This window comes from Heliangelus exortis, chromosome 21 (assembly GCF_036169615.1).
Source record: "Heliangelus exortis chromosome 21, bHelExo1.hap1, whole genome shotgun sequence".
Lineage (NCBI taxonomy): Eukaryota > Metazoa > Chordata > Aves > Apodiformes > Trochilidae > Heliangelus > Heliangelus exortis.
In genome coordinates this window covers 6164777-6192712 of record NC_092442.1, presented here as the reverse complement: position 1 = coordinate 6192712, position 27936 = coordinate 6164777, and the positions used below count along the sequence as shown (strand labels likewise).

General features: G+C 60.0%; 3 protein-coding genes across 8 annotated transcripts in view; 1 reads left to right on the top strand and 2 right to left on the bottom strand.

The window, feature by feature from the left end:
• Window positions 1–552: 552 nt before the first annotated feature.
• OVCA2 (OVCA2 serine hydrolase domain containing) lies at window positions 553–1779 on the bottom strand. The gene has a single exon (XM_071764966.1). The coding sequence runs from the start codon at window positions 1777–1779 to the stop codon at window positions 1093–1095; it is 687 nt and encodes a 228-aa protein (XP_071621067.1). The 3' UTR covers window positions 553–1092.
• Window positions 1053–20443, bottom strand: DPH1 (diphthamide biosynthesis 1). Of its 6 annotated transcripts, none has more exons than XM_071764964.1 (12): window positions 20338–20443; window positions 19465–19617; window positions 17065–17128; window positions 9421–9542; window positions 7610–7764; window positions 6804–6925; window positions 5547–5615; window positions 4628–4784; window positions 3494–3594; window positions 3117–3195; window positions 2714–2845; window positions 1053–2297 (listed from the first exon to the last, which is right to left on the bottom strand). In XM_071764964.1, exons 1-12 carry the CDS (start codon window positions 20384–20386, stop codon window positions 2229–2231), a joined length of 1272 nt encoding a protein of 423 aa, XP_071621065.1. In that variant the 5' UTR covers window positions 20387–20443; the 3' UTR covers window positions 1053–2228. The 6 variants fall into 6 exon arrangements, with proteins under 6 accessions (XP_071621065.1, XP_071621063.1, XP_071621062.1 ...); XM_071764962.1 differs by lacking the exon at window positions 20338–20443 and adding an exon at window positions 20003–20283; XM_071764961.1 differs by lacking the exon at window positions 20338–20443 and adding an exon at window positions 20003–20284 and having other exon boundaries at window positions 2178–2300.
• A 1258-nt stretch (window positions 20444–21701) lies between these two features.
• The window catches only part of RTN4RL1 (reticulon 4 receptor like 1), a 30405-nt gene continuing 24170 nt past the window's right edge, over window positions 21702–27936 (top strand). The window contains exon 1 of the mRNA XM_071765637.1: window positions 21702–22107. Within this exon, the coding sequence (XP_071621738.1) occupies window positions 22095–22107 (13 nt within the window). The 5' untranslated portion in view covers window positions 21702–22094. The remainder of the gene's footprint in view (window positions 22108–27936) is intronic.

The following is a 27936-nucleotide window of genomic DNA, read 5'->3' as shown; positions in this document are numbered from 1 at the left end:
AGAACCAACCAAGTCGGGGTGGGGGGAGAGGAACTTCCCTGGCACTGAGCTGAGCTGTCAGTCCTGTCTGCAGGCAGCTGAGAGGTGAGAACAGCACAGGAACAGATCTGGACCTATGAGAGGAAGGCAGGGGCCAGCAGGTTGAGCAGGATTCCTGGGACAATCCCTCTGGACCAGGTGACAGCCACAGGAGCTATGTCCCTCCTCCCATCGTACCAGGGGCCAAGCATTTCCTTCCTCCACTGCTCACAGACACCTCCCCCTGACACAGGTCACTTCTTTTCACTTTTTTTTTTTTTTGTAAACCAGGGCAGGATCCATCTGTGTACACCACAGGCAGAGCCACTGCAGCACCCAGCTCAGGGAACCCATCCCTCACCATCCCACCACAACCTGCCCAGAGAAGCTGGGACCTTTCCATGCATTCACCATCCCCCTGCCCAAGGTGGTGCCTCCCCAGGAGCATGAGATGCTGGAGACCCCAGGAGGATACAGGCAATGGTAACAACAATAAAGATTTCCCTGTGTTTCTAGAAAACACCAGAATCAAACCATGGTGACAAGTTTTTCTTGTTCACGAAGGCACTTTGTACAGAGGAAGGTACAGAAGTCTCCCAGCATGCACTGAACCAGATGCTTCACTCCTGAAACGAACACCAGCCCTGGTGCTGCCAGGGGCAGGAGATTCTTCTAGCGCCAGACCAGCTGGAAAGTTGGCTGAATGGCTTTCACCAGGAATATGAACCCCACAACACCTCTGGGGTGTAACTGCTGCAGGAGCTGTGTGCTCTGCCTTTGGCTGAGCTGAAGGTCCCTGATTTTGAGCTCTTCAAGTCTCTGAAAGCACCTCAAAGACCCAGAGCAGTGTCACCTCCCTGTTCTCAGCCCACTCAGCATCACCCCCACACACTCATACATACAGGGCTGCAAAAACTAAACATAACAAAGAACTGTCAGGCTGGCCATGGGTTAACACTGCACAGCAGCACCAGGAACTGAGGAGGCCCCTCTTGAGAGCATGGAAACAGTTATATTTCACCAAGATGGGAAGCTGTGTGTGGCTGGCAGGAGCCCCGTTTATTGCAGAGACTGTTAACAAACAGCCCCAGCCCCTGAGGGCTCAGTCTGTCCCCGTGTGGGGCAGAAGCTGTCCAAGAAGTCCAAGTATGCCTTTTTCTGTGGCGCAGCTGCGGGGATGAAGTGTCCACCGGGGTGGGTGAGGACAACAGGCTCCACAAAGTGTTGGGCCAGCTCCCTGCTGAGGGAGGCAGCAATGACGGCGTCGGCATCCCCCACGACATGCAGCGTGGGTAGAGCGATGGGCTCCCGGTAGAAGTGGCCGTGAGCCGGCGCACGGCTGGCAAAACCGGCCACCAGGATGGCGAAGGCCACAGGGAAACGGGGGTCACCGCGGGCCCGCAGGGCACACACCATGGCGGCCAGGGCCGCGCCTTGGCTGAAGCCCAGCAGCCCATCGAAGGGCCCGTGCTCCGCCAGCGCCGCCGCCACGGCCGACAGCGATTCCTCCAGCCCCTCCGGCGCCGCCGCTACCTCACCCGCCTCAAAGGTGCCGGGCCCGGAGAACCACCAGCCGCGGGGGGGATCGTCTCCGTCGTCGTCCTCGCCGTCGCCGGGCACGGCGTGCGGGGCGCTGACCGCCACCAGCTCCGCGCGGCCCCGCAAGGCCTTACGCAGCGCTCCGGTGCGCTGGCGGAAGCGGCGCTCGCTCTGCCGGTAACCGTGCAGCCCCAGCAACCGCAGCGGCCGCCCCGCTGACATGGCGACCGCCGCTCACCGGAAGTCCAGGCAGCTTTTTCCGGCCAGCCCCTCCTTCCCGCTAAAACACAGCGCGCTCATTGGACGGCGGAGAAAACGGGGCGGGGCCACTCGACGCTGACGCTGCAGCGCCCTCTGGCGGCGGGAGGCCGCGGGGCGGGGAGCTGGGAGGGGGGGGGACCGGACCGGACCGGACCGGACCGGGGGGACCGCCGGTGGTACCGGACAGAGTCCACAGCACGACCCGATTCTGCAGGGAGCCACCCCCGCGAGCAGCCGGGTTCGTCCGTGTGGGCAGCGGTGTCATTGAGCTACGGGCTGCGTCCCCGTCCATCCCAGCGCCGCTACCGAGAGGCTCCGGTGGGGCTTACCCTCGGAGCTGCTGGAGCCGGTGCCTGTGCCCACGCTGGATCTCTGAGCGTGGCGGCAGCGGGATGGGGTGCAGGCTGCGCTCAGGAGGCCGGGACCCCGGTGCTCAGCGGCTCATCGCTCTTTCCCGAGGTGGGGGACACAGGTGGCTTCTCCTGCAGCAGGGAGAGGGGTCAGGGAGGGTCAGGATGGGGCCCCTGGCCCCACCTCACCTGCGATGAACCTGCCCGTGCTCAGCTCACAGCCCCCCCTGGGCCAGGGCTCGTAGGAATCCTCCCTCCCGGGGAACCGTGGGGCCAGGCTGGTGCTCACCCCGGTAAGGGCTGGGTGGGCTCCCGTGTGTGCCCCCCGGGGCTGGGCTGGCACCGTCCCCGTTACCATTCACCGGGAAAGAAGCCACAGGGTGGCGCTTGTGGCACGTGGCACCGCGCACGGTACCTACCGGACACTGAACGGCACCGGAACCCAACCCACACCAACGTTCTCACCGCCCATCCCCTCCACCCCACATAAAGGGATGGAATGGCTGCCCTGCTGACCCCACCTCACCCCGGGACACGCTGCCCACCTGGGGGTTCCGTCCGTGGGGCGGGGGCCGCGTGCGGGCATGGTTCACCGTCCAGGGCCCCAGGGATTGGCTGGCATAAAAGTCCATGGGGTACGGCTGCTGCCACTCGACATCCCGGAGAGCCACGGCAGCCTGTGGAGGGGACAAGGAGTTGACTCCCACGGTGGACACCAGTGTGGCAGCTTGGTGGCACTGCTGGAGGGAAGCTCACAGCACTGGGAATCTCACCAGTTTCACAAGAAATGGGAAATCCCAGTGGAACACCCAGACTGCGTATGGATGGGAAGAGGAGGGGATGCTGCCTGGCCACAGAACATCCCCATGCACCATAGCTCTGTGGGGGGCTCTATAGTGTCACCCCAAGGCAGGGCTGGTCCCCAAAAAGCAGGAGGTGGGTGCTCACCTCATAGGGTGTCAGCAGTGGCTTGCTGAAGGCTTGTCCCCAGTCGATGGAGAGTCGGGGACAGGCTATCTGCACCCACCTGGAAAGAAAACATGAGGCACTGGATGGGGACAAGCATTTTGGGAAGAACAAGCCAAAATGAAACCCCACAGCCACCCCCAAGGGACAGAAGCAAGGTCCCCACTGTGCTGAAACCATTCTGCCAAGGACAGTGACATCCCTGCCATCTTTGTGCACATTGCCAGAGCCTGCTCAGGTGACAGTAGGACAGATGTGAGAGGGATGGTTTCCAGCAGGAATGGGAGGTGTGGGCAGGGATGGGGCACCCTATGGATATGGGGAGGGGCTGGAGGTGTCAGGGGGTCAGCAGCACTCACGCGTCCACCTCAGGGAAGAGCTGCAGCTTGCTGGGGAAGATCTCAGACAGCAGCACCCGCACGAAGGGCCGGCCCAGGGCACGGAGACGTGACTCCAGGTGCTGCAGGGGAAAAAGGCACCTGGAGAAGCCCAGAAAAATGGCCCTACCAAGCTCTGCCCACAGCCCCTTTCTGGCCAAAAGCCCAGCTCTGCCCCATTGCCATGTGAAGGGGTCACAGGATCAAACCCACCCGAGTTCCAGAAGCATTTGGATGATGCTCTCAGGCACATGATGTGATTCCAAGGGTGCCCTACATAGGGACAGGAGTTGGACATGATGATCCTGATCCCATCAGGATCCCTTCCAACTCATACTGTACACGCACGATTCTATGTCCCCACAGTGCTCACAGGCCAGGCACAATGACAAGGACTGTGGCCCTGGCTCCAGCTCCCGCCCAGCTCTCCCCAGCGCGTGCCTCAGCCTAATGAAGTAATTACTGCTCAATGACAACAATCTGTTCTCGTTAGCGCTGCCTTCCCCGAGGCACCCACCTGCCACCGGCTGGCAGCGGCCAGCGGCTCGAGGCGTGGGGGAGAGAGGGCTCCAGGAATGTCCTTGTCCTTGTCTCCCACTCCTTGGGGCCACAGTGGGACAGTGGCTGTCAGGATCTGGTCACCCTGCTCTGCCCACTGGTCCCTGTGCTGTCCCAAATCTCAACTGTGGCTTCACAAAAAATTGCAGGTGTGAAAGGGGCTGCTGGGCTTAGGGCCCCCCAGCTCCTGTGGGGCAGGACACTGAGGTCCTGCTCCCCTCACCCCGTTGTGGGGTGGGAAGCAGCAGCCGAGCAGAGATGGTGAACCCGATCGGAAGTTCATCCAATTAAAACAAACCCAGGGAATTAATTGCTGAGCTGCTTGTGCGGGGGGGTCTCTGAAGCTGGCCAGCTCTCCCCAGCGAGGGGCAGGTTTAATGAGCCCTTGTCCGACCTCCCTCATCTGCTGCTAATTGTGCTATGCAGACTCTGGCTGGTGGCAACCAATGGGCTACCGGTCCACATGCCAGGTCCACTCTCAGCCCAGCAGCAAGGCTACTGTGCCAAATGTCATTGCTCAGCAGTGCCCAGAGGGGTCCATGGGCAGGGGGCTGGTACCTGCAGGATGCCAAGGGAGCCCTGTCTCCCCAGCGTGCCCAAGATGAGGCCCCAGCAGCGGGCACCGGTGGCAGCGCAGATGGCGTCCTGCCGAGCACGGCGCATGTCCTCGTGGCCATAGTGCTCCTGTGAGAAGACCTTGCTGTAGGGATCATACCTGCAAAACACAGCAGGGCTCATATTTATCCCATCACCTTGCCCTCCTAAAAGATGCCCCTCCCTTGTTAGCATTAATTGTATCCCCCAGCTGATGCAGGGCCCCATCAGCTCATTAGGGCAGAGAGGGGACAAGAAGAGGGATGAGGCAGTTGTCCCACTGTAGCCCCCCAAGCCTGAGCTCTGCACTTGGCCCTGTGCTCAGCTCCCCCCCCACCTGTCCCAGCTCATCAATTATGAAGAAATCTTTGATTTGTTGCTTTGTTTGACGAGGAGAATTTTAATCAAATCCCACTCAGGTTTCGGCAGCTTCCCCAGCTCCATAAACCTGACGCGCGCCTCCCGTTAGTAACAAACGACCTACTAAGGAATTCAGATTTCACCAAATGGGCCCAGCCTTTCGCTCTTGATATTTCATCTGCTTTCAGCAGCCTCATCATCGCACTTTATGGCCTCTGCCTGCAGCAGCCAGGCTCTAACAGCTGCACCTCCATGAGCTTTTCCCAGGTACTTGTCAAAATGTTTATATTCAGCTGGAGTAAATGGCTGGTGTTCATCTCCCTGCCGTTCATCTCACCTCTTCCCACACCACCCCACAGCCCCTCACCTGCCTATGCCCACTGCAGGAAGCTGACTGCCCAGCCCTGGGGCTGGGGGATGCTCCTTGGCATGCATGGTGGGTCACCTGGTCCTCAGCATGCTGGGATGCTCCCCACCATGGGAATACTGGGGACCAGAGAGGGTGGCTGTGGGCTGCCTGTACCTGTAGGCAGGTATCCCCGGGTTGGCGATCATGATGGACTCCAGGTGGAAGCGCCCGTCACCCAAATATCTGCCAAGAGGGAAAGGAAAGCTACAGCATTCTGCCAGGAGCCCGAGCTCCTGTGCTCAGGGACAGCAGGGGCACAGCTGGGGCTCCCCATTCCCACGCAGCTCCCCAGCACATCGAGGTGGCCATGGTCAGGGCAAGGAGAAATGCCCGTGTTGGCGTGGGGCAGCCGGGAACTGCTCCATCTCCATGGCTGGTTCTAGACATTGCTGCTTCCATTTCTAATCGGATTTCAAGTCAGCAATTACATTTCAAAGCCTTTCATTCAGCTGCCCTAATGGAGTGAGGGCTTGGAAAATGAATTCAGACGTAAAACTTGACTAGATTTTGCCCTTAATTGGAGAATGACATTTTGGGAGATCAAAGCTAATTTGTCTGCAAAAGCTAACCCCCGAGACGGGAGAAAGAAGAAAATAAAAATGCAGGGAGGACACAGGTAACCTGGCTGCCTGCACCTGCACCGGCTGTGGGTCGGTACCGCACCGCGGCTCCTCCAGCAGCAGGGAGGATCTGCTCTCACCCAAGTGGTGCCAGCCCGGCTGCCCCTGCCAGCTTCCCTGGGAGAGATGGGAAGCAGGACCTCTGCCCCAGCCCTGGTGTGGCTCAGGGCAAAGCCCAAGTGTCCCTCACCCCTGCCTCAGCAATCACGAGCCCAGCCCCTTGCACACCCATGCTTGGAAAGGCACCGATGCCATTGGTTTCCAGCCCGCTTCCAGCTGGAAGCAAGTGAGAAGGGACTCAGTGGAGTCTGAACCCACACCCGGGCTCCCCGGCTCCCCCCAAGGGTGGGGTCCTTGTATTTATTTATTCCGCAGCGTACTGTATTCACAGTACATTAAGCATTTCCATTACCTAAAATAATTAGGTGATAGGAAGCGAAGTGCTCCCTCTAATTTGCTGTCCTTAAATAAAATTAATGTTGCTGTGATGTTGGGCCCCGGCCATTTGTCTTTTCCAATTATCCACCCGCCCTTCCATCTATTATCTATTCTGATATACGACTCAATTATTTCCTCCATGCTACGAGCACACGCCACTCCGAGCAGCATGGGGGGCTGGAGGGGGTCAGTCCCAGCCCATAGGGATCCCTTGGTTGCTCCCCAGAATGACCCCATAGCCTTGGCAGGGGGTACAGGCAGGAAAGGGAGCTTAGGCCAGGCAGGAGGATCCTGGAGGACCCTGGGCACTTACACGATAGCATCTGTGTCCTGGGTGAGCCGGGGTGATGTGCAGCCCAGGATCTCCCCTGGGGACAACGGCTTGCACTGGGGGACACACACCTTGTACTGGGAGCGCAGCTCCTGTGACACTGCCTGCAGGAGACACAGGGTCGGTGAGGACAGAGCTGTGCTGGGGACCCTTGGGGACATCCCAGCCCTGGAAGACCCAGATCTGTGGGTAACCAGTGGCAATGGCTGGTGTCACTGTGCCCTGGCATGGCAGCAGTGGAGGGGAGGAGGGTCAGCTTAGGCTGGCACTGTCACGGAGGGCAACGGTCCCGGCACAGCCAAGATGCTCAGCGAGCCTCAGCCAACATATCAATTAAAAGAGAAGGAAAATGCTTAACGCTTCGATAGCCCCGTGTTTAGATAGACATGGCTCAAGAGGCTCATTCATCTCCTCCCATCCTGCCCAGCTGGCCGTTCAGGGGCAGACAGACAGACCCGCTGGAGCTTCCCCTGCTGCTGCCGGCACTGCATCAAAATGCCAAGTGCTCCACCGCCTGCCCTGACATTTACAGAGCAGCTCCCGGGGGAGCTGGGGCGGGGTGCTGCCATGAAACATTGATCAGAGTTATTATAAAGTACTTGATCAACATTACGGCAGCAGCATATTATTGCGGGGACTCGTCAAGAGGGCAACAGTCACCTCCAGCACCCCCGGGGCAGCTGCTCCAGCTCCAGAGCTGAGGGACTGAGCCAGGACCATGGTGGGAGGAGACACGAGCACACGAGCCCTGTCCTGTGTCTCATGCTGCCGGGGGGGCCCCATCTCACCTGCACCGTGGAGACGAACTGGATGGTGCTGACAAGGGCCAGGGAGGTCCCTGCTGCAAAGTTGAAGCAAATGGTCTCAAGAAAATGGGATGTGTCGATCTTAATGTCCACAAACACATAGAGCATCTTCAGACCCTGTGTGGCATCGATGGGGACTGGTGAGAGGAAAAGAAAGGGTGTGAGTGTGGGGTCCACCTGGGGTCCGGGTCACACCCCCTAACTGCTAAGGGATAAAGCATATTGGTGGGGTTTCCAGAGTCCCCACCACCCCGGTGCTGGCAGGCCAGGATGGGCTGTGCCACCCCTCAGCCCAGGCTGGCACCCTGGGGGTAAGAGGGTGCAGATGGAAGGCAAGGAGAGCACCTGCTCATTTCCCTCTGGAAAATGGCAGCCTGGGGAATCAATGAACACAAATCTAATTACCCCCGGTGCTAAGAAGCCTGTGTCACCACGATTAAGTGAATAATTAAAGTACATGGAGTCCACATCGATCCCTGGCTCCACGTTCACTTCCCATTTTGGTGCTCTTCACCCCATCACAATTAAGTGCAAATCATTCCCTGCCGTGGGGCACGTGGGGATGAGAGGAAGAGGCCAAGTGCCTGTGTGCCCCACATGAGGCTCTCTGCTGAGGCAGCTGTGCCAAGAGCACCCTGGGAAGCCCAAAATGAACCCAGCACCCTCTCATCACCCTGTGGGCACCCCAGGGTCCCCTGTGACCCATCCAGAATGGTGCAGGCAGGGATCACACAGACACAGATAGTGGCAGGGGTGCAGACAGGAAGCCCGGCAGCACCTTGCAGGGTGCAGCTCCAGAAGTGACTCCCATCACCTGGAGCAGCCCAGCTCTCACATCTGCACGCTCCTGAGCAGCACTGGGTGCAGCCCCATCCTGCTGTTGATTCATTTCATAATGGGCTACAAACCAGGGGTTTTACATTCCCTGTTCCAGCAGTGCCTGTAACCCTCCTACTGCAACAAAGCACCTCACAGATATTTATCACCACGAACACTCACACTGACATGGCTTTCAGCACACAGTTCTCAACCGGGGAGTAAGTATTTCAAACAGAGCCCAACGCGATTCCTCAAACCCATTTTTACAGCCCCATAAACATCCAGGAGGGCGGCTGGGTGCCAGGAGCACGACAGCAGCCAGGGGACATCGGCACCCGCCACTCAGCAACAGCAATTCTGCCGATCCACCTTAAAACCCAGAGTGTCTTATTGTTATTTTTGGGCTGATTCCATCCTGGGTGGACTTCAAAGTTAGCAGCATCTGGGACAGCAGCGCAGTTTCCATGGCAACTGGATCCAGAGTACCGTCCGCCTGGGGAGCACACAGCCTCCTCCTCCCTTCCCCGCCCAGCCTGCGCTGCACTCGTGCAGCCACTTTCCTCAGCCCCGGGGTGAGTGGGACCCCCCAGGCTTTTGCTCCACCAACACTCCCAACTACCCCCAAAAAGCTGCGGGGTGAGGGAAAGAAGCAGGCCCGTCCCCATCGGTGGCTCCTGGGGTCCTGCCAAGCCATAGTTTTGTTGCTCTGCTCTGTGATTCGGGTGCTGAGGTGGTGTGCTGCCGAGCAGCATGTCCTGCTGCCCCCAAAATCCTGCCCGCCAGCAGCCACACAGCCTGCTTGGCCCTACCCAAAGCTGGCAACTAAGCCTGGAGAATAGAAATGCCTTTGGGAAGGGATTAGCCCTTGGCATTAAGTCTCCAAGCTGGCTTCAACTGGACAGCAGAGGTGGTAAGGCCTCCGCCGTGCCACGCATGGCCACCACGGCAGTGTCCTGGGGCCAAATGTCACCTACTCAGGCAGCTGTGTCCATAGTGCACCAAGAAGTCAGCGCCCAGGGCCCGGGCCGTGTAGTCGTCCACGCAGCACGCGCCATAGGTCACGTCACCCATCACCACCGCCTCCGCATCCGTGAACCTGTTGGGGGGGGGGCACAACAGTGAGGGTCCTGGCTGGCTACTGTCACCACAGCCCACCTTTCTGTCCCCCATGCTGTTACTGGAGGTCCCTGCAATGCTGTCGGGCCCCTCGCCACGCGCCAAAGGGGACGAGCACTGGCCACTCTCTGAGATGTCAACATGATTAAGCTGGAGAGCAGTAATCCGCCTCTTCAATTGGGTAAAGCTGTTTGCAATTCAGCGGATTATCCGCTCATCAAACAATACGCTGCCAGCTTCCTAATGCTCCCACAGGGAGAAGAGCAGAGGGAGACCCAGCACAGCGTGGTGCCACTGCTCCCACCAGCCAAGACCCACCAGGAGAGGTGGAACAACCATCCTGGTGACCCCAGCCACACCAGCCAGGCTGGACAAGCTGCCATCCCCTTGTGCCCAGGCACCACATAAACTGGGGCTGTGTCACCCGTGGGTGACACTTTGGCCAAGCTGGGTGTTCTCCAGGAGCAGCTGGTGCTTAAGTGGCATTTGGCATGCAAAAACAGAGAGTGAATGCTGGTCCCGTCCCCCATCCCTACTCTGGCATCTTGGCATTGCCTCCCAAGCCCACCCAGAAGCCACCAGCCAGAGCTGGGGAATGCACCAGCACCAGAGCTGTGTCATGATTTAAAGACATACTTTTGTGGGTATTTTATTGCACCCATTTTTGGGGATTATTAGCTTGGCCACCTTCCCACGGAGCTGATGTGGTAGTTTACGGAGGAAAGCAAGTGTGGGAATGACAAAGCCCTGCGCCTGGAGGGGTGACTTAAACCAGATGCTAATTCTTTATTTACACTGAGGTTGCACCCGGGGCTGTAGCTCGGTGCCAGTGGGGTCCCCCCACCACTGGCATGGGGCGGGGGCAAAGGGGCAGGGAGAGGTGGGCACCCTGACAAAGTGACACCCCCCACTGGCACCCAGGGCTGGCTGGGGGCCAGGGTCCCGCATGCTCCCCCCTGAGCGCCAGGCAGGGAGCGTTACGTCGTCGGCAAGAATAGAAATGGTGGGCAGAGCTGGGCAGATGGCAGAAGGTGGAGAAATGGTGGAGCGTGCTGAATATTAACAGCTCCGGCCCATCCATCAGCACCCTGGCAGGGGGACAGGGGAGCAGCTCTGCTGGAGCATCCCCGGACAGGGGACAAAGCTGTCCCCACTTTCCTTGTCCAGCCCAGGCACCTCCAGTTCCCCACAGAGTCACAAGGACTGGGGATATGGCTGAGAATGGATCAGATTCTGCCAGCACCTAAATCCTGCAGTCCCTCGACACCAGCGTGGCCCAGTCGGGAGGGTGGCTCCTCTGCTGCCTGCATGGCCACGCCCGCAGGGCTGGGGGCTGCCAGTGAAGGTTTGAGAAGGCTCATCCCCACCCCCCAAACCCCCAGCCCCCTCCTCTAATGAGAGGTGATGAGATGAACATGAATCAGACTCCACACATCTCAGCAAAAGTGGAAAATTATTCAGCTCCTTAAGATTCAGGACGGGGAGGTCTGACTCAGAGCGGCAGCCAGCGCCGCTTAATTTTTTATAGATTAAAATGTATGCAAATTGGCCCAAACCCCAGAGAAAGTCCCTAGGGGTGAAGAGCAAGAAAGTGAAATAGCAACGGTGGAGGGAGGAGGGCAGAGGCTGGCGGAGGAGCCTGTGGCCCCTGCCCAGCACGCGGGGCTGCAGCCGGCAGTGGCACGTGGCCACCAGCCCACGGGCAAGGGGAGAGCGGGCTGAGCCCAGCCGTGGGGAACCATCCTGCTCCAGCTGCCAAGAGTGGAGCCACGGCCAGGCAAGGAACAAAGAAGCCGTGGGACAATGCCCAGCGAGAAGGGAGCCCAATGGTGCTGCCATTGTGGCTGGCGAGGCTGGAAGGGTGCCATCAGGAAAGGCACTGGGGTGCCAGGGAAGAATGCACCAGGGTCACCCGTGCTGGCGAGGCTGGATGGTCAAGTGGAGCAGCAATCATCTCCTGAGACAAATCAAAGGCAAGCGTGGGGGCCTCCCCTTGATGTTTTAATCAGTTCAGTGTCGCTGGAGCCTTTCATCAAACTACAGAGGAAGGAAATGTCAATTAGCAGCCACCTGCCTCTGACATGGGCAGGGGAGCTGCTCACCAACCGGACCAGACAGGGATGTGGGCAAGGGGCAACAACAGGAACGCCCTTGAGGGCGTTTTGTGTCCCCACAGTTCATCACAGCCACGGAGAGGTCCCAGCAGCATGCCAGAAAGGGAGGACACGGAGACTGGGCTGTCCTCACCCAGCACTGAGATGCTCACTACAGCTGGGAGCTCATGAATATTGAACACGTGGGGAGGTTATTCATCTTTTACGTTCCGCAAACCCCGGTCATTCTGAAAAACCGCCCGGCCTTAGCATTTTTCTCATCTCCCCCTAATTCATTATCTCCTCTTTTAAACAGATGGCTCCCAAAATCCCATTTATAAAGCACTATGCTCAGCACTGGTGGGATGCACACCTGGGTGGGCCAGGTCCCAGCCCCAATCCCAGACACAGGGATCCCCAGATCCTCCCAGCCCTGCTCAGCCACAGTCAGCACAGAATGGAGGTGACAGCAAGCTGGGAACAAGTTTAGGGGCTGAAAACACTGGGACAGACAGGTACACACAGCATGTCCCCAAGCACAGGGTGGCTGGTCCCCACCACACAAGCAAGAGCAGCAGTGATTTATCCAGGCCCCTCGACAAATAAATGAAAGTGTTTGCTGCTGGCAGGAGCTCAGGGTCCCCTGACACCACAACAGAACATGAATGATACCGTGCTGGTCCTCACCCCATGAAGCAGAGCTGCTTTCCATGGCTGAAAGGAGTCCTCAGCCCCAGCATGTCCATTGTGCCTGCATTCAGCAGCTCTTGGTGGTGAGGGGACTGTAGGGATTGGGCTGAGAGCAGCCACAGGGATGCTGGAGGCTGGAGCTGGCACTGAGAGGCTGGGGTGCCCATGTGTCCCACTGGGGACAGGGACATGAAATGGGCTGCCCCCTGCTTCACAGCCACCAGCCTCATCTGCATGTGTCCCTTCACAGTAGGGACACACTGTAGTATGGTGTCACCTCCTTGCCAGGAAATGCCTTGGGATAAGCAAGAGGGTTATACCCTGTAAACACCCCACACCCTTTCCCTGAGGGAAAGGCAAAGCCCCATGGTCACCCCCACAAACCCTACACCCCCTGACTGCCCCGCAGCACCAGAGCCCACACCATGCCAGGGACGGGTGCCACCATCCCAGGGTGTGGGTGGGGGCTGAGCGCAGAGAGAACAATGTGCTTAATTAGCAGAAAAGCCCATCACCAAGCCCCATTACCAGATTCCCAACTTCATTAGCACAGGAAGACTGCATGTAATTAAAATAATGAGTTGGCAATTTTACTGCAAACAACACTGGAAGAGCCCTGCTGCAGCTGGGCAATCTGTGCCCGCGGGCAGCATGGGACCCTGCAGAGCACTGGTAAGTGGGTCAGGAGTGGGGGGTGGTCCACAGTCCCCCATGAGCTGCTATCTCTGGCCAGGTCAACTCAGGAACCTCCCCCTCCATCTTCAAAGGTGGCCAGGGCCAACACTGATCTCCCAGGACACATGTCTTGGGCAACCCCCAGCTTTGTTGGTCTGGCAGCTGCAAAAAAAAACAAAGTGAAACAAACCAAGGGCCCGGAGCATGGTGGTGGCAAAGCCACCATGATGGTCCTGCACCCAGATGGTGCCTGTCCCCTCTTCCCCGCTGACCAGCCATGGTGGTGCCCATCAGTGCCAACTCCATGGGCTCCACGGGGACACAAGGAGGTGCCACAGGGCACGTGGTGGTGTGCACTGCACTTGCACTTGCACATCCCAGTCCTAGGAGGTGACAGCCCTATAGACCCCACATACTCCCCCCTCCCCAGTCCCCTCGATGCCATCAACACCCAGGCTGAGATTTTAAACATCTCCAATGAACTGAGAACTTCATTCTCCCTAATGATGCTGTTGTGCAGTTAATGATGGTGATTAAATTCCCCAGCACAGCGTGCTGCCCCATATGCCTCCAGGTTGTGCTTAAAGGACAAGGGGAGAAGGGAAGGCAGCACCAGCCAGCAGAGATATGGTACTGTGCAGCTGCGCCCAGATCCTGTGTTATTGCCCCAGGATGGCTCTTGGAGACCTCCTGGGAATGCTGCCAGCTTCCCCAGGGCTCTCAGTGCCACATCGCTCGGTGCCACATGGCAGACCTGCCTGGCCAAGGGACTCGGTGCCTCCGGACAGCCTGCATGGCACTAGGGACCTGCCGGGCACACCAGCCCTCAAGGGCCTTTTTTGTCCTCGGGGCACACCAGCTGCTCACCCAGAGACAACTCCAGACTCTGTCACTCTGAAAAGTCCTGGTATGCTGCTGGGCACACTGCGGCACAGTCCCTGGGATGGGACTGCACACCCTTGCATGGATGCTCAAGAGCCATCAGGCCATCAGGAGATGCCATGGCCATAGCAGGGCAGCCTGTGTGGGTGTCAGGACACCCCTGGTCTCCCCATAGCCACTGTCTTGTCCCTGCCACCGAACCACACCTGATTAGCAGAAGCCACTCACCCTGTCGCAGGGAGGCAGAGGGATTAGCAGCTGCAAAACCCAACAGCCGACTTTATTAACATGGAATCAAAAGCCCAGCCGAGAGCCCAGCTGATCCGTCCGCTCTGGCCCCAGCGGGGAGAAAGGAAGGGTCCACTCCTGGCTGCACAGCCCCCCCCTCCCTCCCAGCAAGGGGCACAGGGGACACCACCGCCACCTCCCCAGCATGACAGCGGGTGGGCTGGGGAGGCTGCCCCCCTCCCCAAAGCCGTGGTCCGAGCTCCCCCCCCACGCTCCTCTCCACGCTGCCGCCCCCCAGCACGAGTTACCCTCTGCCAAATTGCATCAGCCGTGACAAACGGAGCCAATTTGGAAGGTGCTGCCAGAGCGTCGTGATGCGGTGCTGGCAGCCCACCGCCTCGCCAGCTCAGCAGACCCCGGCCTCACCACCCCCTGTCCGTCCCCCCCTGCTGCTGGCTGCTCACCCCAGTGCAGCTCTGATAATGACAAACCTATTAACACTAATTAACCAGGCCTCACACCGGTCAATGATTTCAGTTTGCTCCGGATTTCCCAGGCTCCAGGCTGAGCACCCCACCGGCCTTCCCAGAGGCATTGGCTGTGACACTTTGGCTACATCTTCATCCCCGCAGCCCCTCAGGGCTCAGCAAGAACCAGTAAAATGCTGAGGAGCCCAGGAGTCCCCAGCCCATCGCTCCTTCTCCTCCCTGTCCCCAGTGGAGCTCCTGGGGGATCTGCTATCCCCCATATTTGCAGTGGGGGGGCATGGTGACACCACCATCTGTGGTGACAAGGTGACAGACACAGCTCTGGTCAAGCCAGAACACACAGGGATGGACATGGCCATCCCAGGGACATGAGCCCTGGGGACAGCTCTACAGCTGTTACTGGAGTGGCAGGGAAGGGGGAGCCCACTGGCATTCCCAAACCCCAAATTCCCACCAGCAGGGAGGGGGCAGAAGGCTGCAGGGATGGGCTGGGGAAAGGGGCTGAGCAGTGCTCCCCATGGGCGCAGGTGTCCTCAGCACACTCAGTCCTTGCATCCCCTCTGTCCCCAGTGGGAAGGGGACAGCCTGGGGCTGAGCCCCCATCCCCAGCCTGGCCTCCATCACATGGGAGGCTCATCTGGCTCCAGCACCAGGTAAGCAGGACCAACAGGAGCAGCAGCCAAGCTGCAATTCCACATTAATACCAGTGACGAATATTAATAGCGGGCAGAGGCAGGGACTAACAAGGCCACCTGCCAACTCACACCTCACCTGCTGCAATGTGACCAGGTCCCCCCGAGAGCAGGGACAGGACTGGGCTCTCTCCTGCCTACAGCCATGATCCTCCAGCTAGCATGACCATGTCCCCATCCAGAATTACAACGGCACCCAGTGTTCATGGCAAGGGACTGTCAATGGGGCACTGCTGGGTGCTCTGTGGTGGATGTGAGGGAAGGGCACAGCCCTCCTGCTCGGCCTGAAAGCCATCCCCCATCCAGCCACCAAATCATCAGTGCTGCCACGTTCCTGCTCTTGGCCAGGTAGCTCCCCCCAAGCAGCACCCATCTCCCACCAGCAACCCTCATCCCAGCAACCCCCCTCAGCACTGCAGAACACCCCTGGGAGGGAGGGCAAATCCAGCAGGGATACCAGCACCCCAGCCTCCACCAGCACCCCAGCATCCACTGGCACCCCAGCATCCACAGGGAAGTGGGGCTTAAGGTTTCATTCAGATAAAAGAGCCCCTTAATCCGCTGCCTTTGAAGTCGGAGACATGAAAGCGGCTGAGTGCCAAAGCCGAAGAGGAGGCAGCTCCACTTAAAGGGACAAGCCCACGCGGAGCCGCCCGCACTCACACCCATCCCCTGCTCCCCACACCCCTCCCCTGCCCGCGCCTACCTGCCCACCTCTCCCTCACCCAGCCCGAGCCAAGGGGCTGCCGTGGTCCCACGGGGGGAAACAACAACGGCAAAGCGGGGACAAAGCCGGCGGGCATGGCTGCCTTCCACCCGGCACGGCTGCTCAGCCAGCGGTGGCGGGGAGGTGAGCCCACTCGCCCCGAGAAGGCAGCTCACTAATGAGTGCCATGACCCCAGTGGCAGCCGAGGCACGCGGTGCTATTAGCACTAATTCATTGTGAGAAAACAGAGTGGGGTTGGGGAGGGGGCAGCTGCAGCGGAGAGAAAGGCAGCGGGCGGGGAGGGAGGCGCGCTGGGTGGGAAGGAGATGACGGCCAACTCCTGCGAGGTGCCTGCATCCACAGCTCTGCTCCTCTCTGGTGCTTCTGACCTCAGGTCCCAAGGGAGCACAGAAAAGCAGGCAAGGAGCCACAGGGAAGAAGGCGCCTGGCAGGAGCCGCTTGCAGTCACCTCCTCTGGGCCATCACCATGGCCTCGGATCTTGCCAGCTGGAGAAGAGCTCACCCTGAGCATTCCCAGGAGTGACACATCCAGACTGTGACAGCAGGGACAGGATGGGCCCATGGGGGAGGAGTGCAAGAGACCCACGAGGGCAGTGGTGGCCCCATTGCCAGCCCTCCCCTCCCCGGCCACGGCGCTGTGGTGACCCCAAGCTGGTGTCAGCTGGTTGTTAACACGGCTGCTCCTGGCTCCCTCACACCAGAGAGGGTCCCGACATGCTGAGCTTGTCACCAGCTCCAGCAGGAAAAGCTGAACAGGGAGGGCCGGGCTGGCACCGTGCCGGTTGCTGTCCCCAGGACTGGCAGCAGGTCCCTGTGACCTGCCACTGGGCCACAGTGCTGTCTGCAACTGGACAGGCTGTGACCAAGGAGTCCCCACGAGGGCAACCACACCTCTCTGCAGTAGCCCTGGGCCTCATCCTGCCCAGGCAGCCCTGTCTAGTGGCCACCCCATTCCTGGCTATAGCCCCCATCCCCTTGACAGCCCCCAGAGCTGAGCAGAGAAGGGTGGAAAAACCTTCACCTTACCGCTCAACGATGTCTGCGATGGTGCAGGCAAACATGAGGAGACCTTCGGGCATCTGCAGCGCCACTGGGAAGAGAAACAGCCCCGGGGTTAGGAGGGGACACCCTGAAAGAGGGACCTGGGTACCACCTCTGGGGATGTATGTCCAGCTCGAGTGGCAGCCACAGGAATGACCTGCCCCAAAACAGGCAGAATTTGGCCAAAACTACTGGTGGTTCTGGCAGCTGGGGGCACGTGGTCCTGCCTGGGGTGGCCGTGTCCATTCTCTTGGTCTCTGAGCACACACCTCATCATTTTTTGAACCCGCTGACACTGCTGGTCGCTCCTGCTTCCCACAGTAATGAGTTCCATATATTAATTATGTGCTGCACAGGAAAAGGTACTTTCTTCTGTTTATTTTAAACTCACTCCTAATAATGTAAACGCATGCCCCTGATTCTCCTGGTAAAAGAAAAGGTGAATAATCACCCCGTATTCAGCCTCTCTGCATCATTCACAATTCTATAGCCCTCTATCATATCCCCCTTCGTTTGCCTCTTTTCCAGCTAAAGGATCTAAATCTATTTAATCTCTCCGTGTATAGAAGCTGTTCCAAACCTTTGATCGTGCTCACTGCCCTTCTCTGCACCTCCCCTCCCTGCTGCTCTCCCCCATTCAGGAGGGTGGCCAGCAATGCCACAGCATTGTGTCTAGCAGGAATTTATTCATCAGTGAATAATGCTTCCCACTTTGCTCCCTCCTCGCAAATGGTAACAATTCCTTGGCCTCCTGAACCCCCAGGTCCCTGGGGTCCAGCCAGGAGGCCCTCATGGGCCACCCCAGGCTGCCTGAGGGTGCCGGGGAGGGACAGAGATCAGTCTGGGACAGATGAGTGGAGGGGAGTCCACTAATCCCACTGTTGTTTCACCTCCCAATCCCACAAAGGCACCCCAGCTCCAGCAGCATCTATCCAAATATCCTCTCCAGATCCCCTGTCCAAAAAAAAAAAAATCCCTGTACTGCTAAACTCAGCATGGAGCTGTATAAAGACGTGACCCAAACTGGGCTAATCTCACCCTTCTCCAAGCCACTGGGCCTGAGGAGAGCTGTGCAGCCCCTGCCTGACCAGGCAGAGCCAGGCAGCTCAGGGTCCCCACATCCCCCAGCATCATCAGCACATTTGAGATCATTTTGGGACTGCCCTCCACCCTGGACTGCCTCCAAAAAGCAGACCTGCAAACAGCAAGGAGGGAGGTGAGTCGCTCCTCACTGGCAGGACACTGTGGGGACAAAGGGTGACACCCCATCCCCCCCTGAACCCCACAGCAGGCAGGGCACAGGCAGGGCTGGCTGCGAGGCTGCGTTCCCCCAGCAACCAGCCCCTGGCTCGTGCTGAGTTTTAAATCCCAGCACGGCTGGCTGGCTGATGGGCTCCTCTCCCAGCTCTGAAGTCTAAATCCCAGCCGCATATTTACATTTAATTAGGAGGTGCCAAGCAGCAAAACACAGCAATGAAAGCCGGAGCGGTACGGCTGGGAGGCCTCATCTCCTCCTGATGGGCAGCTCTGCCTCCTGCACCACTGCAGCCCTACGGCCCCTCAGCTGGGCACCAGCTCAGCCAGCAGCTCCTGGAGTGTTCCCCATGATGCCTGCCAGCCCTGCCAGCTGGCACAGACATTCCCTGGTGGGCACAGCATTCCAAAGCCAGCTCAGCCCAAAGCCCCTGGCACCACACGACCCCACGAGCAGCCCAACCCTGTGGAGGAAGTGAGGGTTGGGATGCTGGGGGGGAGGCTCTGTGCCTCCATGCCTGCAGCCCATCACACACTGAGAGCCAGGTCAGCCACAGCAGGATGCACACATCAGGGAGAGGACAGCCTTGGCACCACTGCACAGCACCACAGAACTTGCTATGGGGCTACCACAGCCACTACCCAACCCCCTGGGGCCACAGTAAACCCCCCAGGGAAGGTTCAGACCTTCAGGATGTAGCATGGTTCATGGTTCAAGCTCCCCATCAGCCCCTCCAGCCCCCAGTAACCCGGTGTTGTGAGGCTTTCCCTGGACAGTTCCAGCAGCATGGCAGGAAAGCACAGGGAGAGAGCAGAGGAGAGCAGCAGGGACCTGGCCGGTGTCCCAGACACATCTTGCAGGCTGACAGGTCTGCACAGCTCAACCTCTCCTGTCCAATGTGATTATAATCCAGAGATACAGATCCATTAACCCCCCTCGAGGGGAAGAGAGCTCGCCAAGAGAGCCTAAACATGCCAGGGAATGCTGGGCAGCTTGGCACCATCCCTGCCACAGTCTGGCCAGCCCGACAACCCAGCCCGAGGGGGTCCCCATGCCACCAGGGAGCTCAGCAGCACAAACCCACCAGGCTGCAGCCCCAAAACCCCTCGTTCCCAGGGGCTGGCACTCACCCTTTTTGGCCCGAGCCTGCCGGATCCGCCAGATGGTCTTGGGGATCTCGAAGTTGTAGTTTTGGGGCAGGGCTTCCACTGCTTTCTGCAGCTCCACGTTCCCGAGGATGTCCTCAGGGATCTGCTGTGCCACTCGCCGTGTGGGGCGTCGGGCTGAGGGACAAACGGGGTGGCCTAAAGGGTGGGCAGTGCACCCCATACCCCAAGGATTACCAGAATCCTCACTGCCCTAGAGCCACCTCTGGTGACAAGCAGGCAGGAGAAAAGGGTGGCTTTCTACCCTTCACTTTTTTGGGGGAAAAACACCTCTTTTCTTTTCTTTTTTTTTTTTTTTTTTTTTTTTTTCCCACTGAAACCACTACTGCAAAGATGTGAAATCTTATGAGTAGGGCTGCTCCCCTCAAAACGGGGGTCACTGAGCATCCCCATTCCTCCATGACTCCATCCACAACCACCTCAGCGTTGCCCCCATATGAAGGAGACCCTGTTATCTCAGAACAACAACAATATATATATATACACATATATAAAAACCCACCACAGTGAGCCAGGCCCGTCCCCCGGGGAGCTTCATCCTGAAGTCGTCCCCCGCCAAGCAAGCCGCCCCCTTCCATCTCGGTGAAACCGGCGAGCGGCGGGGGAGTGACAGCAGGGGGATTATTCACTATTTCCAGCCCAACATCGACACTTATGAGCCACCGAAACCCTCCCCGCACGGCCCACGGGCCAAGGCCAGCTGGGCCGGGACAAGAGCGGGGGAGGCCGGGAAGGTGGCGGAGCGGCCTCCCCCGCTCTCATCCCGGCCTCCTTGCTTCGAAGCAACCGAAATCACTCCCGGGGTCGACCCGCGATCGTCCCGGTGTCTCAGCCCACCTGAGGCGGGCAGCGGGACCGCGCTGCCGTCCGTGCCGGAGGCCGCCATGGCTGAGGGAGCACGTGAGGGCGGGCAGGCAGCACCGAGCGATCCCCGAGCGCTAGGCCAGAGCAGTCGCTGGACGAGAGAGGGAGAGAGAGAGAGAGAGAGGAACGGGGCAGGGGAGGGGGGGGGGGGCAGATGGAGAGACACCCGCTGGGCCCCGACGGGATGGAAGTAGTGTAGCGAGGAAGGGGGACACTGGTTGGGCTGGGCTGGGTCTGTTCGAGTGGGATGGGGCGAGAGGTGCCGATGGTTCTTCTCACGTCTCGGTGCTTACGGACCCCACACCCCCCCGCCCCGGGGGATCACCCGTTAAGGCTGGGGCAGTGGGGCTCTTGTCACGGTGGCGGGGGATTGGACCCACCCCCTCATCTGCGTCGCCGAAAAGAAGAAAAGTCCGTGCCAGGAGGGGCTCGGGGAGAGTGGAGACCCCGGAGGGTGGCAGGGGACCGGGGAGGTAGCAGGGACCACCACCACCACCCCACCACACCCGGGGACCCCAGCGGGGCAGTGCGGATAGCAGCGCTCCCAGTGGGATAACGGGACCCCCGGGTGGGTAAGAGAGGGATGGGATAGGAAGGGCTGAAAAGACCGCACAGGGGCATCCGGGACAGCCCGGGGGCAGCGGGGTCCCAGTGGGCAGTACGGACCCCGGTAGGGACAGAGGGGACAACCGGAACCGGGGTTCAGAGGGAACAGCAGAGCTCCCGGTGGGTTATCAGTGACCTCGGTGGGATAGAAGGACCCGATAGGGCAGAGGGGACGGTAAGAAGTGGAGGGCACCGTAGGGAGTGGCAGGGACCCTGGGGAGCAGCAGGGACCGTGCCGGGACGGAGGGGACAGCCGGGGACACGATGGGTTGGTGGGTCCACGGCGGGACACCGAGTCCCGAGGGGGGGGGATAAAAGGCGGAGGGTACGGTGGGGCCGGAAAATCCCCAGGAGGAGGCAGGAACGGTGCTGGGCAGGAGGTACAGAGGGGACAGCGGATTCAATCGGGATTTCGACAGGCGCGGGGGGGCGGCAGAGCCTCGGTGGGATACCGGGACATCGGGGAGGATGGAGGGGAAGGCGATGGGGAAGCGGTAACAGCCGGTCCCAGAGGGACCGCAGAGCTCAGGGTGGGAACGGCGCAGGACAGCAAGCCCCGGTGGGGCGGAGGGGGTCGGGGCGGGGGTCGGGGGGGCCGGCGCGGGTAACGGGAGCAGCAGCACTTTCACGAACTGTCCACGGGAGGCGGGAGAGGCGGCGGCGCCGGCGGAGGAAGGGGGGGGCCCGGCCGGGCTCGCCCAGCCCAGCCCAGCCCTGCCCGCCCCGTCGCTGCCCCGCCCCGCCCTGCCCAGCCCTGCCCGCCGCTGCAGGCAGCGCGGCACCGGCACCGGGCACCCCTTTATAGGCTCGGCCCGAGGGGTGGGGGGCGGCGGCGGCCCCAGCCCCGAGGGGGCGGCTCCCCCCCTAAAAGCCGGCGGCGGGACGCGCGGCGGGCAGAGGCGCGGCCGGCGCTCCCCGGTGCACCGGGGCCGGCGCTCCCCGGTGCCGCTGCGGCTCGGCCGGCCATGCCCCCGCGGGGGCTGTTCGCCCGGGCCCCGGCTCCGCGTTCCCGGTGCAGCAGCAGCCGCCGCTGCCGCCGCCGTTACCGTTCGCCGCCGCCGCGCCCGCGGCTCTAAGCGCCGCCGCCGCCGCCTCCGGGAGACCGCGCCCGCCCCGGCTCCAAGATGCTCCGCCAAGGTGAGCGCCGCACCGGGAGGGCACCGGCTACCGCGGGCATCGGTGCCCCGAAGTTTCTCTCCCCGCCGAAGTTGGGGCCGCGTCGCCGGGCGCCCCCCGCTGCCGCCGCCTTACCGGTACCTCCGCTGCCACCGAGGCTCGGGCACCCCCGGGATCCCCGGGGAGCGGCACCGGCAGCGCGGGGCGACGGCGAGAGGGGGACCGGGAGGAACCGCTGGGGGGCAAAGCAAGCACCGGGTCCCGCGGGCACTGGGCGTGCGGGCGGTCCCGCGGGCACCGGGGGACGGCGGGTCTCGGAGGCAGCTGCGGGGCACCGGGGGGCACGGCGGGTTCCGAGGCGCCGGGGGCACGGCGGGTCCCGGGGAGGTCGGTGCTCGTCTCCCGGGGCGAGGGAGGAGAAACCGGGTTCACGGGGGTTTCGGGGGGTTCAGCGGAGAAGTTGGGGAGAGCCGTCCCGTTTCGCCCCCCCGAGGAGATTGTTCTCCGCTGTGACATCACGTTATTTCCATGGCAACCGCCTGGGACATCATAGGGGAGCTTTTTGACATCACAGCGAGGAGAGAAGCTAATCTTCCCGGGGGGTCCGAAATGGACGGGGAGGAGGTTAGGGGGACCAGGACCCCCGGCTCTGCTGTGCCGGAGCCAGTGCTGAGGAGATGCTGGGGACAGCGGTGCAGTGGGGGGTCGACCCTGGCCGGACACCCCCTGCTCCTGTTCCACACCCAAGGGAGGGGGCGGCCGCGCAGCCTCGGGCCCAGCCCTCCCCACCACTACCTCATGCCCTCTCCGGCGAGGCTCCGACAGTAGGAGAAGGTGCCAGTACCGCACCCGCAGCCCCCCACACACATCGGGGTGCAGCCCCCCGGGCAGGGCAGAGCCCTCACTGCCGCTCCTGGGGATGCTTTTTCCCACTGGGGGGGGAATGTCACCTTGCGGCTGCGGAGCCTCGCACTCCCGATGCTCCATTCTCCGGCTCCCCTCTCGGCTTTGTTTAGTCTATGATCCCATCCGGGATGGCAATCTGGAGGCTAAACCCCGAGCCTTCGGAGCAGCCCCGGTTCCCAGCTCCGGTGCTGCTGGCTGGAGGAAAAGCATCATTCAGGCTGGAAAACGGGGAGCCCGAGGTGGAGGCAGGCAGCGGGGCTGCCTGCAGGGTTGCATCCCACCTGGGGTAGCCTGTTAAGGTCAAGATGTACAGCTTTCATTTCTGGAGCTAGAAAAACAAAATGCAAATTGAAGAGCCCGTGGGCTAATGCAAAACCTATTCTTAAAGTTTTTGTCTTGTTAAGCAAGGAAATAGAGTGCCAAATAGGCTTTGTTAAGTGGCAGTCTAATTAATAATTTAAAATCTTGTAGCTGTCTTTCATTAGAATTTATCTGTACATCAACCACAAAATCAGTCAAACACACTCATTTATAAGTTAATGCCATTCCTGAATAATTCAACAGGCAGTTAGAGGCGGCCTCCATCCCGCCCAGAGGCTCTCCCCTCCCCATCTCGCTGTGGCCAAGTGTCCCCAGCCAGGGCGTCCCAGTCCCCAGCATTTGCCCCAAGGCGGGTGCGGAGGGGACACCCCATGGGAGAGGGGTTCTCGAGGAAACGAGGACAGCTGCCACCGGGCCACGGGGCCATGGCAAAAACCCCTTGGTGGGTTTTGGGGGCGGCTTGCTTTGTTGAGGGATGTGGCAACATCAAGCTGTGCGGGTGGGAGGGAGCGCAGGATGATGGTGGCACTGCCACAGCCTTCCTTGTCCTGCTGCCTGGAACTGGGATTGGGCTGCGGGATGTGGCAGAGCTTGGGTGATGTCCCCCCGGGAAGCATTGCTGTGTAGTCCCTCGTGGGGCTTCATGCACAGTAGCAGATGAGGAAAAGGTGTTTTCTGCCAGAGGTTCGCAGCAGGGAGAGCAGAAGCAGCACAACCAGGGCAGTGGCACCAATGCCCAGGGGCATTTTGGGCCTCCTGCACCCCATGAGCTCCATACACAGGGACACCAGGCACCCCCGGTGGATTTTAGGCACTGGAACCCCACCAGCGTGGCAGTGGGTGACAGCACCAGCCTGGGCGAAGGTGTCAGTGGGGCCAGCACTTGTGCTGTGCACCCTGCCCGAGGTGGCTGCAGGCAGGAGCACAACATCAGCAGCGCAGGAGAAGGAGATTTTCAGCTCAAGGATGACACCAAGGTCACGGGCAGCCGCGTCTCTGTCCCTGCCATTGCTCAGCCCATCGACGGGGCATCCAGCCCCATCCCTCCCTGCCGGGGAGCAGCCGGCAGGGCAGGGTGAGAGCACAGGCTGGGCTGCGGTTCCTGTGCTGGGGAGCTGAGAGCCCAGAAACATTTCTGCTTATAAAAGTTTAATTTCCTAAAGAGCTGAGAGGAAGCCACAAGGTCTCTGCCTGGTGAAGCTGGGGGGGGGGACGACGGACGGACAGTCAGCATGGGGCCTAGGCTTGTCCCTGCGGTGGTGTGGGGGGGAGTGAGGGGGAATTGGGCAGGCGAGACCCGGAGCCAGGATGTGAAGGAGCTGTCGCCACTCGGTGACCTGCACTGACAGAGCCCAATAGGGCCAGAGCTGCAGCCATGCTTGGCTAAATGTTATTCCCACCTTTTACCTGAAGTGCTGCACCCAGCACCCTGTGATCCCATCTGGGTGCCTGAGGCTGCAGGTGACACTCCAGGTGGCCTCAAAGTGCTGCCCTAAAAACAGCGGCAAACCTGCCGGGAAGACGTAAAAATATGCATTTTCCCGGTGTGTTTTCACACTCACTTTTCCCGGAGGCACCTGGCGGTACTGGAGCTGAGGGCAGTGGGTTTCCTGGGTTTTGCAGGATGAGGCTGGGGGTGGGATGGTGTTGCCCTGGGACTGGACAGGGGCTTGGGCCGCTGAACACTGCTCTTGCTGCTATAACTCTTTCTGAAGGCAAAAGCCAGACAGGGAACCACAGGAGCCTGGAGGGACATGTTGGTGGTCAGGTGAAGTCAAGGCCATGTCTTACTTGAATGTCCCTGGAGGGGTCCCTCTGGGAGTCCCCAGCTCCCAGCAGTGCTACTGATGAGCCCTGAAGCAGCGTGGAGGCAAAACTCCCCTTGCAGAAGAGTCACCTCAGCCACCACCATTCAGCCCTGCATCACTGGGTACAGCCACCCATCCCACCCATGCCCCATGTCAGGGCACCCCTGGGTGACGCCACTCCATCTCCACTCCGGGAGCTGCTTCAGCCCCCCCCTAAACAGCCAAAAACTCGGGGTTTTTTTGCAAAGTGCATTTCCAGGGCTTAGTTGCATTTGGTATAAAGTCAGGTTATTAACAGCAGATTATGTCTTTAAAAGCTCTTTGGTGGAGCAGCAAGCAGCAGGCAGCAGGCAGGCAAGGTGCCGGCACTCAAGCAGTGGTGGCCATCGCTTGGGATCTCAATGGGGTGGGGCAGTTGAGGTCTTCCCCAAAGGAGTCTGAGGTCTGATTTAAGAGCAGGGGCTGGCAGAGCCATGGGGCTGGGGAAAGCAGGACACTGGTGGGGTTAAACAAGGAGGAACCTGGGGGTCTGTGTACTGGCGTGGGCAGGGGATGCAGGGCATGGCCCCAGGGACACAACTGGGATGCAGGAGCATCTTTGTCCTCTCTTGCAAGCGTGTGCTGTCCCTGACACTTTGGGTGACGCTGCCCGAGCCCAAGGAGGGGAGTCTGGCTGGGCCCCATGTCCCTCTGGTTGATGCTTTCCCCTCTCTGGATGTCGGTGCCGTGTCCCACCTCCCAAATTGAGGAAGCACCGATCCCCCGTACCATCCCTGCGGAACGGCATCGCCATGGAAACCCGCAGCCCTGCGATCGGGGGGGTGGGGGGACACACACACTTTTAGGAATATTATTTTTTACTGATGACAAATGATGGAGTCTCAGCGCTGACGGAGGAACCGCCTGCGCCCAGTGCCGGGCATCGCCTCCCTCCTCAGCCACTGCTCCCTTCTCCTGCCCCTTTTAGAGAGAGCAGGGCACATGCCAGGTACCTGCCTGCGTGTTGAAGTGCAGGCAGCGGTGAGCAGCAGATGCAGGACAGGGAGATGCGGGGGGCAATCTTCTTTGTGCAGATTAGGATTGGGGGGTTATTAAGCAGAAAATGCTCCATTTGCTGCAGAAAGCTGCTTTTCCTCTTTAACAGCACATGTGCCCGCCGGCTGCTTGCTTCCCGGAGGCGCTGGCAAGGCGGCTCAGAGCCAGCCTGGTTTTGGTGAGCGGATTTTCTTCATGCTCCTGTCTGGGCCGGTGGTGCCATGACCATCCCAGTGACTCCCAGTGCTGAAAAACAGTTACACTGGGAGCCACGTATCTCCTGGCCAGCAGGACAGGGTGACCGCAGGTTTTGCCCCCGGAGAGATCCATGGTATCCCGATGGTGCCTGGCCACAGGGAGAGCAGGGTACCAGTGCTGGAGTATATCCAAGATGCTCCACATGCCCCCCAAGTCCCAGCATCACCATGGCATGGGGAAGCCACAGCCAGTGTTCACCAGGGAGCAGCAGCAGAAGGGGGTTTGGCTGCTGTGCTGGCAGGGCTCCTCACCCAGGCAGCCCTGCAAGCCGAGGGGAGGTGCCAGCAGCTTCGCCAAACCCGTGTGTTGTACTTGGGAACATTTCTCGCCACCCCCTCAGCTGTGTTTGCACCCGTTTGCTGGGGGAAACCCCAGCTCCGTGGCCATGGGACCCCCCTATTGCCATCCAGGGGGTGCAAAGCCCATCCTCATGTACAGAGGATGTCCTGGTGCTTTTTGGCACCGTGACGAGCCCTGCTGTGGCCTGCGTGGGCTCTCATCCACAAAACCATTGCCCAGATGAGCATCCATGAGGACCTGGACATGGGGATGTGCTGGAGCAGGACAGAGCCCCTCCGACCCCTGGTCTGAAGGCAGAAAGGTGTGAAGGCTGCCGTCTGCATCATCTGCCAGCTCCTTCCAGCCCGAGCCCCTCTGCTGGCAAATCCAGCAGCCCATGGGGTGCTGGATACAGCCACCCCCAGGGTAGCACTCCGGAGCTGGGAGAGGGGCCAGGATGATCTCCCCACGGCAGGAATGTGCTGGGGTGTTTGCGCTAACAAGCCTGGTGTATTATAATTTCAATGGAATTTAAAAAACAAAATAGTCCTCAGACAAACGGCTCTGCAGTGCCTCTGCCAGGGCCTAAGATCTGCTGCTATCTATTTTTTAATAATTGAGGGTAATAAATATGTATTTCTTTCTCCTTTCTCTCCGTACTCCACTGCTTGTCAGCTCCCTGCGTCTCTCCTCTGATCAGACCCCATCTTTGCCGCGCGGAAAGGGAAAAAAAAAGGAAAAAAAAAAAAAAAAGAAAAGGGAAAAAAAAGGAGAGGGGAAAAAAAGAAAAAAGACCCTTTAAGCAAAAAGGATTAAAGCCTTGAAAGTAGGTCTGCCCGAGCTGCTCGGCTCACCCTGCTCCCTGCCAGCCGCAGCCAGGGCCAGGGAGGGATGTGCTGGAGTGAGAGGACCAGCCCAGGGTGGGTGAATCGGTCCCCAAGGGAGGGGTCTGTGTGTCCAGAGCCCAGACAGGAAGCAGCAAAGCCCCAAGGAGCTGGGTAGAGCTGCCGGGCAACTTGGCAAACCGCTGTGCCAGAGCCGCTTCGGCTTCAGAGGCAAAATATTCCCCAGCGCTTTATTCTCTCTGGTTTTCAGATGGGGATGTTGACCCCCAAAATAAGGGGGGGGTTGATGGCAGGGCAGAGAAGGGGGGCAGATCACGGGACCCTCCCTCTGGCTGCGGGATGCTGGGGCGGAGGAGGCGCTGGTGTGAAGGAGGTGGCTATTTATAGCTTCCCTCGGC